Source organism: Halyomorpha halys, unplaced genomic scaffold (assembly GCF_000696795.3).
Source record: "Halyomorpha halys isolate HHAL.00 unplaced genomic scaffold, Hhal_1.1 Scaffold760.1, whole genome shotgun sequence".
NCBI classification, from domain to species: Eukaryota; Metazoa; Arthropoda; class Insecta; order Hemiptera; family Pentatomidae; genus Halyomorpha; species Halyomorpha halys.
This window is the reverse complement of record NW_027106953.1, coordinates 502,997-517,680: the sequence shown is the minus strand read 5'-3', so window position 1 is coordinate 517,680 and position 14,684 is coordinate 502,997. Positions and strand designations below refer to the sequence as shown.

At 28.4% G+C, this 14,684-nt stretch overlaps 1 protein-coding gene across 1 annotated transcript in view; it reads right to left on the bottom strand.

The window, feature by feature from the left end:
• Positions 1 to 14,684, bottom strand: part of Rim (Rab3 interacting molecule) — a gene marked incomplete in the record, with an annotated part of 186,328 nt that overhangs the window by 15,582 nt on the left and 156,062 nt on the right. The window contains 1 exon segment of the mRNA XM_067045239.1: positions 6,757 to 6,907. Within this exon segment, the coding sequence (XP_066901340.1) occupies positions 6,757 to 6,907 (151 nt within the window).

The following is a 14,684-nucleotide window of genomic DNA, read 5'->3' as shown; positions in this document are numbered from 1 at the left end:
AATGCTAATAGTTTAGAGATGTCATATGAAAGAAGACATTTTTACAGATAAAAGTAAAATTTAATATGTAAATGGAACCTATTAAGTTTCTTATTATTTATTGGGATAGTGTTAAAGGTAGATTTCCCAAAAACAGAAAATAATAAAAGTGTAAAACTTACAAAGGCTAATAATCTATAGCAAAAGCATTGCTAAACTAATTCATGAATATTTACATGCCCTTTTTCAAAAGCTCTATAAAACAGAAAACAGCAGATTCAGATTTTATTTTTTCTAAATATTTTAAACAGATACTTGCACAGCTGAACTTGTTAATAAAGTCTGACGACACATAAAGTTTTCTTCAAGAACATTAAACTGTACTAACAACAATCAAGGGGGATTTCATAATGTTACTCGCCTACCAAGCAAAAGTGAAGCCAAAAGGGCACGCCCAGGATAGAAAGGTTTAAGTTGAGGTTAATAGGAATGTCCGCCATTTTAATCTAAAATGAAATAGAAGGCATCCAGTGATGCCATGCAGAGTGATCTCATACTCTTCCCCTGCTCCTTGCCAAGCCTCTGGAGTTCATTATAAGACCCGCCTTTTTGGCTTCACTTTTCCTGCTAGCTTACCCCCTCCATTACATTCCTTTCTCTAAAAGAACTGTCATTATAAACTCCTTAAACTAATAATTAACCACTTATATAAAACGATCAAATCGTCTAGCGTATTACAGACAAATTAAAAAAAAAATTATGTATCAAAACCATTCTAGTGAAAATTTGTTTAACCTATGAAGGACTTGATAGTGTTGTAGAAAATAAGTTTTATTATTTTTGGTTTGCAAATAAAACGGTAGATGGCGACACTAGGATACTATTGAGAACAAAGCAAGCATGCTGCTTTGTTCTAGAGCAGTCTGTCGTGGCATCCATTAATGAAAACACACTCTTGTTGTCTTTGTTTATAAAACCCTCCCTACTTTCCACAATAGGTAGCCCTTGCACCCATTTACTATATTTTATTTGTTTAAGAGCTACAAGAGTATCAAAAACTTCAAGGTTACTCATTAAAACATATGGATGTCTTTGAAACTAGAATAACTATTAATTAAACATAATTACAAAAAAGTTTATTATCTTCTTTAATTTATCTACTGACATCCTTAACTACAAAATAAATAAAAGATTGAGGTAAACACTATTAAAGCTCAGAGCTTTGGACAGGTCATGGTTAAACCTAAAATAAGAAGGGTAAGTTATCCTGATGATTACAAATATATTCTAACTGAGCCAGATTCAAGTTTTATGTTTGTAAACCGCCCAAAAAATTTACTACTAAATACTCTACCAATATAATCGGCCACTTTAATATTTGATTTATGTGCCAGATTTCATTAAAACTTAAATAGAACATGTAATTCTACATTTGATAGTCTATACCTGAGATGGATAAATCAGTAAGAAAAATTTAATCCTCTGAATGACAACATTAAAACCTCCCAAAAATGTTATCTTTAAATTTTAAAATAAAAATATAATCTATTTCTAAGTAATTTACAGTTAAACTTTGCACAATACCCAAAATATTGGATATTTTCTATAAGCTATAGCCATCAAATCTTTATTCTTTAAGTTTTAATGCACTTAAATTTATTAATTTATTTTTATGGCATTTAAATAATTAGTGACTAATACATAGCATAAATGTATGTTTAATATATTTACAGGACTGCAACAACAGATTATTAGATCTTATATCTTTCATAACTATACTCATACTTGTTTTTTTATTGTTAATTTATTCAGAAGGCTTAATGCCTTTACACATTTTAATAAGAGCATAAAGGGCAAGTTAACCTGATGATTACAAACCTAGTCTAACCATAGTAAGATCAAGTTTTATACTTGTTGATTTCCCAAAAAATTTGATAACTTTTTAATTGAGTATGCTAGGATGCTCTACCAATATAATAGGCCACTTTAATATTACTTTTATATACCAAATTTCAATAAAACTTAAATAGAATATATAATTCCACATCTGATAGTTTATATCTGAGGTGGATAAATCAGTATGAAAAATTTAATCCTCTAAATAAAAATATTAAAACCTCCGAATAAATGTTATCCTTAAATTTTAAAATGAAAATATTATCTATTTATTATACCTAAATTTATTAATATATTTTTATTGCGTTCAAATAATTACTGACTAATATATAACATAAATGCATGTTTAATGTATTTACAGTGCTGTAATATGCAGTAAAACAACAAATTAAAAACTTATATCTTTAATAATTATACTCATTCTTTCATGATCACTTTATTTAAAAGTTGCTCTTATAAACTACACCTTTAAATTTTCACAGGTACCAGGAAAATGTTCCAGTGTGGTATTTAGATGGAAAGGTTAAATAGTAGTAAATAACATAAGAAAATTCTTTTAGATATTGAGATATCGATAAGCTTAATATTCAAAGCTAAAATTCTTTCCCCAAAAATACAGTGTCGGGTCTGGTGGACTTAGCCAAATGCAAAAAGGATCCACTAGCCTCCCTGTAGGTTGCTTCTGACACAACTGGTGAACTTCAGTACTCATACAAGTCAGTTCCTTTAGCTCTAGGAGTGGAAACAGGTTGACATTCAATAATTCCAAATATGTTTTAATCTGCTTCAATTTATCCTTGGCGGAACAAGTAGATATAATTATTTTCTTTTTTGATTTCTAAATTCAGAAATTTCCCTCATTTAACTCACAATGTCTACACCATCTCCTTCTGCAAAAACCTCACAAATTTATCAATAGCTTTGTTATTTTTCCCAATAATAACAAAATCATCCACATAAATCCTAAATATGACCATGCTCTGATCAAATTTTCCTTCAAACAAACACAAGTCTTTAATTAGATTCGTAAGGCGTAGCTGATACAAAGTTTTCTTTAATTTCTCATACTGATTCCTTTCAACATGAGGTAAACCATAAACCTTTTCTTCTTATAACACCTTTTTTGACTTCTAACATCCATATAGTGGTAAAAAATGTACAAATAATCTGTGTTCAGAATTAAGGTATGCTAATTTAATAATGAGAAATCTTTCTCTTGACTGATAAAGGAAAGATTGCTCTTGGTGACTCCTACATAATTACTGGGTAGAAGGGGACATCATAATCTATACCTTCTTGAAGTACCTACCTAACAGCCACAATCCTCATCTTGCAAACCATAGCACCATCAGGGTTTCTTTTCATCTTAAAAAACCCAGCAGCTCTTAAATAATTAATTAAATGGTAGTTAAGTTAGTTCTTACAACACTTTAAAATTCTCCATATTCTCCATTTCTTCTTGTCATTTGCCAAAGTCATGTGTATTCAAAACATCTTAATAAGATTTGTATTCCTCCTTTAGGATTTCTCAGACAAAATCTTTTAAGCACAAACGATGTAATGCTAACAAATTATTTTCTTTCAATTTTTCCCAAACCTATTTAGTCCTCTTTTCCTCTCTAGTAGATGGTAATATTCAAATACAGATGCTTCCATTGTTCTTTGTATTTATTTTGGTGATTCACCCAAAAAACTAAAACTACAAAGTTTTTGTATCTGTCAATATGCACAATAACTGTCAACACTTAAGCTTTTAAGGGCAGTTGACAGTCTTTTCAAGTTGATTTTGGCCTTAATCCTCTTTAGTTCTAAAGTCTTGTTCTTTTTAGATATTTATAACCACCACATAATTCATCAGATGATTCATATGGTTTACTTTGTTCGCTTGTAGCATCCATTCGTATAACATGGACTTTCGACTTTCTATTTTCTTTGTAAAACTCACCAATGCGTTTGGTATTTCATTATTTTGGTCATTTTTTTTCTGTCAACAAACACAAAACACAAACAAATGGAACCTTTTTTTTCCATTGGAGTCTTTATATCTAGTCACTTTATTTATTGAAAATTAATTCTACTGTACAGGTTAGTTATTTTTCAAAGTGGCAGTTGCCATTACACAAGATATATAATTGAAATGAATACAATGTAGAGATTTAAAAGAGAATTTAGTTGTTTCCTTTTTACATTTTGATTACAGGGCTTTCAACTGTATTCTATTTGAAACAAAGAGATATAAAAAAAAGTTTAATTAATCAAATTTGAGATTATTAAATTAACTGACAATAAGCATAAAAAATAAATTATGTTCAATAAAATTTGTCATTTTAGCCTCATGTGGTTTTCTTGTCTCAAGGGATCGAACAATTCTATACTGTGAATTAAAAATTTGTATGGATGGAATTATATAAAAATAATAATAAATTTTTAAAAGATCAAAACTCTTGGAAAATATATTTTTTTTTTAAATCACAGAAGCCTATGAAATATACAACTATGCAAGTATAGTTTACTGTTTCATTGTATACTATTATATTGTGCACAATATTTTATTAAGCTAGTATACTTATTAATATCCAATATTTTACAAATGATTTTTGCTGCTTTTATAATGGGCATGCTATTGGTATAAATTAAGAAAAAATAATAATAGATTTTCAAACATGCAATAATTGATTTGAACTAACTAATAGCAGATGCAAGAAACAAACAAGTGCATAGTGGTCATGCTGTTGTGATATGATTTTGGGACAGACCTAAAACCAAATCTATTGCACCTCATTTATCTTTATTAGTATGAATTATTTAAGAAAACATTCTTGTTTCTTTTAAAACAAAGAGTAGGTCAATCCCTGTTAATGCTTATAAATGTTATACTTACGATGATGCTTCAGAGCTAGATATGCTGTGAACGCTCCCATGGCGTGGGCTTGGGACCTCTTGTGAACGTTGGAACCCGATAACGCCGCTGGGACCACGCCTTCCCTGGCCCTCTGCACCAACAGATACTACTGACTACTCTACTCTAGCCCCCCATCATATACAACCAATACCATTGCGACAACATTTTTTATAATTTGTTCTCTCTTTAAATGCTTTTTAATTATTAAATGCATAATCATATTGTTTGCAAAATTAATTTGAAAAAATGATATTACTTTTTATTTAAGTTAGGCAACTAGCGGGAAATATTTTAAATGCACGGTTTCTAGTAAGTAGCAAGCTAATTATTTTATATAATCACCTAAATTGATCCTGCACTTAACATAAAAAGCTTTTCATGCTTATATTTAGCCAAAATTTGGATACAATTAAGATAAATTTGAATATATTACAAGTGAGTAAATTTTAAACTATCATTGACAGATTGCTTAAGTTCTAAACCAGTTCTGAAATAAAGCTGCAATGTGAATATACCTTTACTCACTAGTAATGTTTTGGTGATATTTTGTGCAGGTGGCATCTAAAAACTATAGCTTATCCAAAATGTCCAGCAAGTTTTCTACAGCTCTAGTTACTTAACTATTGTAATAGCATACAAATACATGAGTAAATATGAAATTTTGGATAAACTGATTGTGTGACAGTAAAGCAGTATACTGTGTAATATTTAATTTGTGAGTTCATAAAAGTGAATATGCTGACCACACAACATGACACATACATATGTACACATACATATAAATTTACATACACACACACAAACACATACATATTTGTATGTATGTATGTGTGTGTTTTTTTTGTGTGGTTGTATTATACATACATTTAAATAATAAAATAAATTGAAAAATAGGTCACTAAATTTGTATTTCCATAGTTAATATAATAAATTTTAAAATTTCAGATATAAACTAATAATCATTAACCTATCATTATAAATCCTTAACACTAAATATGTTTTCAATAAATATTCCAATAATAATTTATAAATATATATAAAGAGAATAATAATGATATTAATCCTATAAAAATATTTTACATATTCTACCTCTTAAAAGCTCTAATTATATTGTTTAAATTTTTCTAATTAAAAAAAATAAGCATGCTACAAGCATTGTATTCATAGTCAAAACTAGATATTTTAGCAAACTTTTGCATGGCAACTATGAATACATTCAAGATCTATTTACTCCTATATTTCTGAATATTGACAAATTTAGTCATTTTTTGCTTTTCAATTCAAAAATAATCTGTACAATTAAACAAAGAAAAATAAATAAATAAAAAACATCAAACACTGTAGAAACAACTATACAGCAGTTGCGACATACAGCACATCCATTAATAACCCAGGCTTTTCCTGATTTACGAGTCAATCAAAATAAAATCAAAGTACAATTTAACACAAAAGGTGCCACAAATATTTACAGCCAATCGAATAATGGCAACTTTTCACAACAGTCATCTATCTGAAATATCCCAAAAATAAAATCTAGCCATCATTTCTTTCTTTTTTTCACATAGGTGTAAGATTTAAAAAACAAATTAATTGGCATGCGTATATCTCATCAATGTTAAGTATATACGTCAGTGTAAAAAATAAAGTGTTATAACCTGTAACAGGAACATTTAACTCAAACAACAAAAACTTTTAATTTGAAAGAAGTTTATTAAGTGTTAAAGCTGTTTCACGCAGCTATTCCTTTTTTGAATGAAGGTCCGACTGACGGTTCTGAAATATTAACAAAATGTAATGTATGAATGACCTAAAAAATTAAAATTGGTGTTCACTCCAGGGGGTGTCATATTTATAACGCTATTGATCAAATGTTTTCAAAATGATGTAACAAAAGGATTTGGTGAGTAAAAGGAACAAATGTGTGGAGGGTAGGAGTAGGCTTCGAGGAATGATAAGGAGAGGACTTTAAGAGTCTCCACCTGTCTCCATCCTGTGAACCCTCCCCATCACTGGAGACTGAAGATCCCTGTTTCACGAGATGCTTGATGTCATCTGGGACCACTTCTTCACTCCGATGGACAGTAAAAGATGATTTACCCTTCGTACCAAAACCTAACCTACGTTTACGACCTGTGGAAATTCACTTCAATACATATCTATAATCCAGATAAAAGCGATGTTTTTGTTTAATAGGGCCTAATTTGAGTAAAAATGTCATAAAACATACATGAATTATTATGTTTTTCTGCTGTCTTATATGTACGAATTTTTAAGAGTGCAAAATTGAACCTGATTTCCTCTAAGTTGTGTAATGTAAATGAAATATTCAAAGTTAAATTTGGTTAAAAGTTGCCACATGAAAATATATTTCCATTAAAAATAAAAAATTATCAGGAAACAACGTGAAAGTACATGAATAAAAATTAACAATTTTAACAGTTTTTTTAAAAATATTTACAGTGCTATATTCATGATAACAAAATTTATAAAGTTTAAAAAAGTTAAAATTTGATACTTTAAAACCACGGGTTGAATAAAAAATATTTTTAACCAAATCTAAGTTTTATTAAAGTCTTAGTTTATTGTACTTTATTTTTTTAAATAATCAAGATATATTATAGTATTTAATTTTAGAAGGAGTCACATAATTAGTGAAAAATATTGAATTATTGAATGTATTAAATTGACTCCAACCAAAATTTAAATAAAAATAATGTGAGACAACTCATTAAAATGTCTATTATTTATTAAATTAACTCATTAGAAATACATGAAGATCTGTATAAATAAATTTAATCTATAAATTGTGTATTATGTTGTGTTTGGAATGTGTTTATATGTTTAAGAATACCTTAACAGTAAAAACAATCATTCCATATTAAGATAAAAAATCTACATAGGCCAACTTAATTGGTTCAATATGAAGATAAAAAAACAACAACAAAAAAAACAAAACAAAAACACTAAAGAAATAAATGTAAAAGTTAGGTATTGTCAGAAATGGGGTATTAAGATACAATAAGAACAAAAATAAAATTTATAATTTTTAAAAACTACGATGCAAAGGAAATGCCCACAAAAAGTGAAAAACAAATATTTTAAATGTCCAAGAAACCAAAACCATGTTAGGGAGCTTTTAATTTTCATTCAATCAAATTTCAAACATTAGATATTAAAGATGATTTAGTTAACAAATTATCCTTTAAAAAATGAACAAGTAGCTCCAATAACAGTTTTCATTAATAGCATAATATTACATAAAAAGAGATATTTTTATTTGAGAAGAAATATCGATGGGCTTAAAAGAGCCAGTTTCTTTAGCTTGCTCCTTTTCCACTGAAAGCAGTGCCAAACCTGCCAGTTAATCCTGTTTCATTATTTTTTCATATAACATTTGATTATTTTAAACTTTGAAACATTGAAACAAGAGCATGCAGGACTGCCAAATCTATTATATAAGTCATTTTGGTTATTGACTTTTTAATACTCTTACAGTAAACAATTGTGAAATGTGAGAGAAACATTGTCTCAAAAAGTTTTAGCTTCATTTAACAGTTTAACATCAAAGGCATTAGGAAGTGAGAAGAAGTGTATGCTCTGTACTAGTCCACATCTGCCTTCATGCCTGTAAACCTTCGATCAGGTAAGAAATGATAATGTTAATCATTGCATAAAGTACCAAGACTCTAAATCTTTCTTTATTCTCCACTAACCTCAAATTGATTCTCAATTAAAGAATAACCCACTTTGCACCATCGGCAGAAGCTTCTTTCATCATTTCATCTAAAGATTCTCATAAATGAGTAACTTCCAAAAGAAGATGTTTTTAAAGTTTTATAAGCAGTGGTGAAGTATTATGATTAAACTAATGAATTATAACCAAACTTTATGAAATGCATCTGAAAATAAAGTATGAAAACAAAAGAGCAGCACATCACGATTATAAATCCAAGTGAAAATTTTTGTAATTTTTGACCACCTAGGTAGGGTATAGCCTTACGTCAGGAGTTCCAGGACATCGGCCTGGCCACCCCTGCCTAATTATGACTTGTAACAGTTAAATATATTTCTTTTCTTTTATATAGGCATTTATACCTATACCTATTAATCACAAGAAATATATTTATTTTAAAATAATTACAAAACATTAATATAAGAAAAACAGGTTATAATTAAATTTCATCTTGAAGCACATCATTAATTTTCATACACAGAAAATGCAAACCAGGTACAGTATTTTATTACTAACAAATACGAAGGGCTGGGACTTTTATATTGCTTATTTTTATTTTTTTTTTTTACATTTTCAGTTTATGATTTCCATAAACAAACAAAATATTGTTTCACTAAATATCATGGACATATTACTACATGATCTAGAAAGATCTAAAAGAAAAAAAATGTTCCTTATAATACCTTTCATTCAGAACAAGTATGTTTCGAACATCATCCCAATTTCAGAAGCTGTTTCTATACTATAAAGAGTGAGTGAAATAAATAAAAAATAAAAGATTGTTTAATTATTACAATAATAAAAAAATTAAAATAGAAAATAATATAAATACTACCAAACTAGCAATAACCCTTTATGAATTAAAGAGATGGTTTTATCCAAGTTCCTGTGCAGCTTTCTGTCCAAATGAATTTCTAGAAATACATGTTCTTCGGAAATTTCTAGAACTTTAAACTTAATGCACTTTCCTAATACATTTAATGATAATCACTTAATTAACTAACATAATCATGGTAAACAAATTTGGATCTATCAATTATTTTTAAATTCTAAGGTATTTATTTAATGGTTTTTAATCATTAACCCATTCTGAACATTAACATCTCAAATATCCTGGTATCAAGTTTTCTTTAAGGAGTTTCTTGTTTAGTTTTTCTTTCTTAATTTATACGTACAAGTCATCCTGATAGAAAGGGGAAATTTTGAGTTAAAGTTTTATAAATGTAAAAGTACTCCACTCAAACTGAAAAATTGGGGATCCTCTCGTAAACACTTTACTTAAAATACAATGGATATTCATACAATGAATATTTTATTTATGAAGAAAAAAAATAAATAAGACATAACCAAATGACACAACCTCTACCTGGTATTTCCCTAAATAGGTAGAGTACGTTTGGAAAATAAATAGAAAGCTAGTTTTCATTCAAAAAATGTTTAATAAATATTAATGTATTAAACAATTTAAAAAAATATATTTTAATATAATAAATTATTTGTAAAGATTGAGAATAAAGTAAAACAATCAACAAGAAAATTAAAAAAAAAATTTGAAATGTAAAACTGGATAAATACATTGTACTGTAAAAATAAAAAAAAACAAAAAGGCACATGGCAGCAATGCTCTGGACAGTCATATTTTCATCTTAATATTGTAACCTATCTGTTTTGATAGTGGAAGTGGGTAGCTCATTGGTAAGGCAATCGACTACTAACTTCAAGGACCCAGGTTCTTAAATCTGGCTGTGAGAGATAATTATTATCTGTTTCACTGTAGCCATGAGTCAGCCTTGTGGGTTTGGGAGCCCTCTGGGGTCCACCCAGCCTCATAAAGTGGGTACCTTTAATTGGATAAAATTCTGAGGTCGAGCATAATTCTGACCAAATCACCTTATACACGGGTTGGTCTAGTAACGGTACTTCCTTACAAAGTACTGCGCCCCTGAACCTTCAGGGGTTGTAGAGGTACAGGTTTGATTCAATTTAATTTTAATCTGTTCTAACAATGAGGACCATCATTTTTTAAAATACAGAATTCTGACTTATGACAAAAAACCTAATTTTGTAATTTTTGAACTGGAGAGGTCTTCTAAAAAAGTTTTGAAAAAGAGATTTTGCCTAGAAAAAAATAACCGTGATATATCAATGGAGTTAAAAAGTTTTCTATATAAAAAGAAAAAATCACCTTTATGTAGTTTTTTTTTTACAAAAATTAAAAAAAAATATCCAGCCCTAAAATCATGAATAGGGTATCAAAAATGGTCTGAAAATTACTTCTGTCCCTTTCTATAAGAATGACCCACATAATATAATTCATAATTTCTAAATAAATACAGACCTAAAACCTTTCTGAAATAAAAAAATAAATATACTTATAAATAAATTGTCTCCTTTATAATCTATTTAATTGCTTTTATAATCTAAGATCACTGCAAGAAAAAAAATCATTAAGAAATAAACATAAACAGAATAATTAAGAACTATTAATTATAATTAAGATTGATGTTACAAGGTAGACTAAAAGGGGAGAATATTATTGAAATTTGGATATAAAAATACGGGCGATTCGACCAAAAATGGGTAATTAGTATTCATTATCATTATTTTAAATTATCATAATCCACTCAATTATCAATCCTTTGGCCAGTCAGAAAAAGTGTTTTTTACTTTTAACAGCCTGTGGTTAGAAAAATGGACACATCGCGGCTACATTTTGTAAGATAATATTTGTACTAGTTTTCAAGTCTGCTTCTTATCATTTTATCCCAGTCATACAATCTGATTCTCATTTCTCAGTCAAAATTTGAATTTTCCACCAGTGTCTTACTTTTGTAAGTTCATTGATGTTCCTAGCCAGGTAAAACTGGCAGTTTCCATGTTAAGTGTTTCCGACCAATTTTTTTTGTTTAGATTAACGATCAATTACCTTAGAGCTATATTAAAGAAAGTAACTCATTAGTGTTTGTGTTCATGGTCCACATTCCTTTGTCATCAAATAACTTCATATAGTAAGTGTTCATCAAATATACAATTACTTCATATTTTCCTATGACATATTAATAAGATGACTTTTAATATTATGGAAAACTTTTGTTTTCAAGTCAAAAATGGCTAGATCATCTGTTGAAGCCGAAATTCTCATTCATTTTTCATTATTATTTTAAGAGTAGGCATAGAAATTAGAATTTTCTAATGAAACCCAGAGCCATAACAACAACCCTCCTCCGCCTATCCTCAGTTAATATGAGATTCCTAGCTTGAGAGAGGAAGAAGGTTTAGAATAATTTATTACATAATGTATTTTAATGTATATTTTTTGAAAGTATTTCTTTTTTTAGTTTTGGATTGCTTTAATTCTAGTACTCTTTTCTCATATTGAGAGAAAAGAAAAACTATTATTGTACCAAAAATAATTTCTTGAGTAAATGTAGACATTCTTCACTCCTTTATATCACTAATTAACTGTATCTAATTAGCCGAAAGATTCCATGAATGAAATTCGTTGAGGTTTCAAGGTAGATCAAGGAATTAAATTACTCCAACATTCAATCATAAGTACATTCGTATTTAAATAGGATGAATGCATTTGCAAATCATAATATTTTGGAGACTACGATACCAAAATCCTACAAGTTAATTTTCAATTAAATAGCAGTCAGTCTACAGCAGGTTTTATTCAGGTTCCGTATACATAAAATCTGAATAGCTTTTCCTATTTAAACCATTAAAATTATTTCAACTAAGTTTCCTGTGCTGTTTCAATTGCTTTTTTTTAATAGACATATTTAAGCTATCTAATTTAACACTTTGACCACATTTGATGACTCAAGTTGGCTTAGGAGCACTTATGATGACAATGTGTCTTCAAGAGAGGTCACTTTTTTAACTTGTGTTCGGAGTGGTAGGAAGAGCTCTAGGACCTCCCTTGCCATGTTTAGTACACCCTAGCTTCAACCAGCTACAATTGTTCTGCGTTCGGCCGCCTTTAAGGATTCTTACACTTCTTCAAATTTTTTTTTATTGTTCAAATTTATTTTTTGATGATTTGAACCTGTTCATACAGTTTTGTGCATTATAAAAATTTCTCTAGTTATAGAAATTACTACATCAAAAAATAAAATTTTACAAGAAGAAATATCAGTAATAAGGTTAAATGAATGCAACATAAAATTGTAGATGAAATTGACACTTCCCTTATTCTTCAACCTTTTATCATTATATACAATTTTTAAAACCTTGTTGTAAAAGTAATTTTAATATGACTTAAGCAGAGTTGGGCAAAAATTAGCTATAGCTAAAACTAACTGCAAAAATTGTCATAGATACGATATTTATTTATCAATGATCCATTCATTAATAAGGGTCGTATCCATGGCAATGTTAGCTATTAGTTTCAACTATAGCTAATTTTTGCCCCTCTCTGGACTTGAGGTAGGGTGATTATCAAGTTACAAATGCTTTTGTTAAATAATATTACATAAGATGCTTATAGTAACAAAAATGGATGAGATTAAACTAAGCTCCAAAGCACTCATCTTATATTGATGTGGGATTGATTCCCGCTAAGAATAATTAGTACAGGTTAGGGACATCCCAATGAAATGAATATTATTTTTTTTTACTCATAGTCAAAATGGTAAGAAGTATCTGGGGTTTAGTTGCTGGTATTTGTCTACCTAAAATTACATGGATTAGGTTAAACAAACTTATAAAGTAAATGCACACGAGAATTATGGCGGTTTTACACAGTTCAATTTTTAAAATAATGCCGAATGAATTACTCTCAGTTACTGATAATGGGATTTAATTTTAATCTAAATGCATCAAATCACTTCAAGATGTAACCAAATAAAAATGTATACTTTAGTAATAATGTAATACAAATAAACTGTGAAGAATACAATTATAAATTAAATTAAAAAAAAAAATCAGACAAAAGGCAAAGAAATGGACTTTAGAGTAAAATACAGTAGGAATATTTTAATAACGAACAAGTATATCTGAAAGAATGAGCTTTAAGATGATTTTTTTTTTAAATACTCCACTAACCCTTTTGATAATGGAATAAATTGGAAAATAATGAAGAATATTGTTCTTTCAATTTTAAGATATTTTTTCTATTAAACATACAGGTTATTATAATTACAGAAAAAATTGTAACAATTTTCAAAGTCAATTACATTTATTAAATCGAATCTTACATTTTTCATGCTTAGAAAGATGACCAAAAATGATCCAGGGAAAAGTATTATATAACTTATAGACTTGGATCTTGTGACAACTAAAACCATCTATTATTATTATTATTATAAACTATTTTAAGTCAGGTAAAAATAAACTTCTTAATGAGCTGAATAGGTCAATTAGATGCCATTTAAAAAAATGTGTCTCCATTGTCATCGTTGACAAGTTTAACATAATAATATTATTTTTTTGATGAATTAATACATTTTCAGAAAATTTTTAAGTGTTCCAGTCCTCTTATGGCAGCATCTTATATTGGTATATTGAAGTTGTACTACTTTCACAATCTGTTTCAGCAGACAAAAAAAGTATCACTATTTGGCTAGCTAGCTGCACAAATGGTCAGGAATAGTAAGTAGATGCAAGCAGTAAAAAAAAAAAAAAAAGATAGTTGTGATGCAAGCAAATAAAAAAATAAAAAATAGGGTACCGAGTACTACTGAATTTTACCCATTAGATTAAATCATAATGGAAACTCATTTTATGGTGTGATCTAAGATTTTTGACTAAACACTAAATACTCATATTCAACAGCGTGTATAGAATAAATGTTTCATGTAATAGACTTAGATAATCATTTTTTGTGATCCTTCATACAGATCACCAATTAGAAAAAAAATAATAATGTAATATTTATTATATAATTATCAAAAGGAAGATACTATTTAACCGGAATTAGTCTATACTTCAGAAATTTCAGATATATAAAATTAAAATACCAGGGCATTCAAAAAGTCCTGTCGTTTTTTGTTTGTTTGTTGTTTATTTTGATTCTAGAGTGTTTGCTAATTAATTCCGTTCAATACAACTTTTATGTATGTAAACACAAATGTTTATACTTTATGAATAGGAGGCTAAGGAGGATTAATTTAATGCAGTCACCATCCAACTGTCTAGTTAAAATGATTCCAGTTGAAACTCAAATTCGGT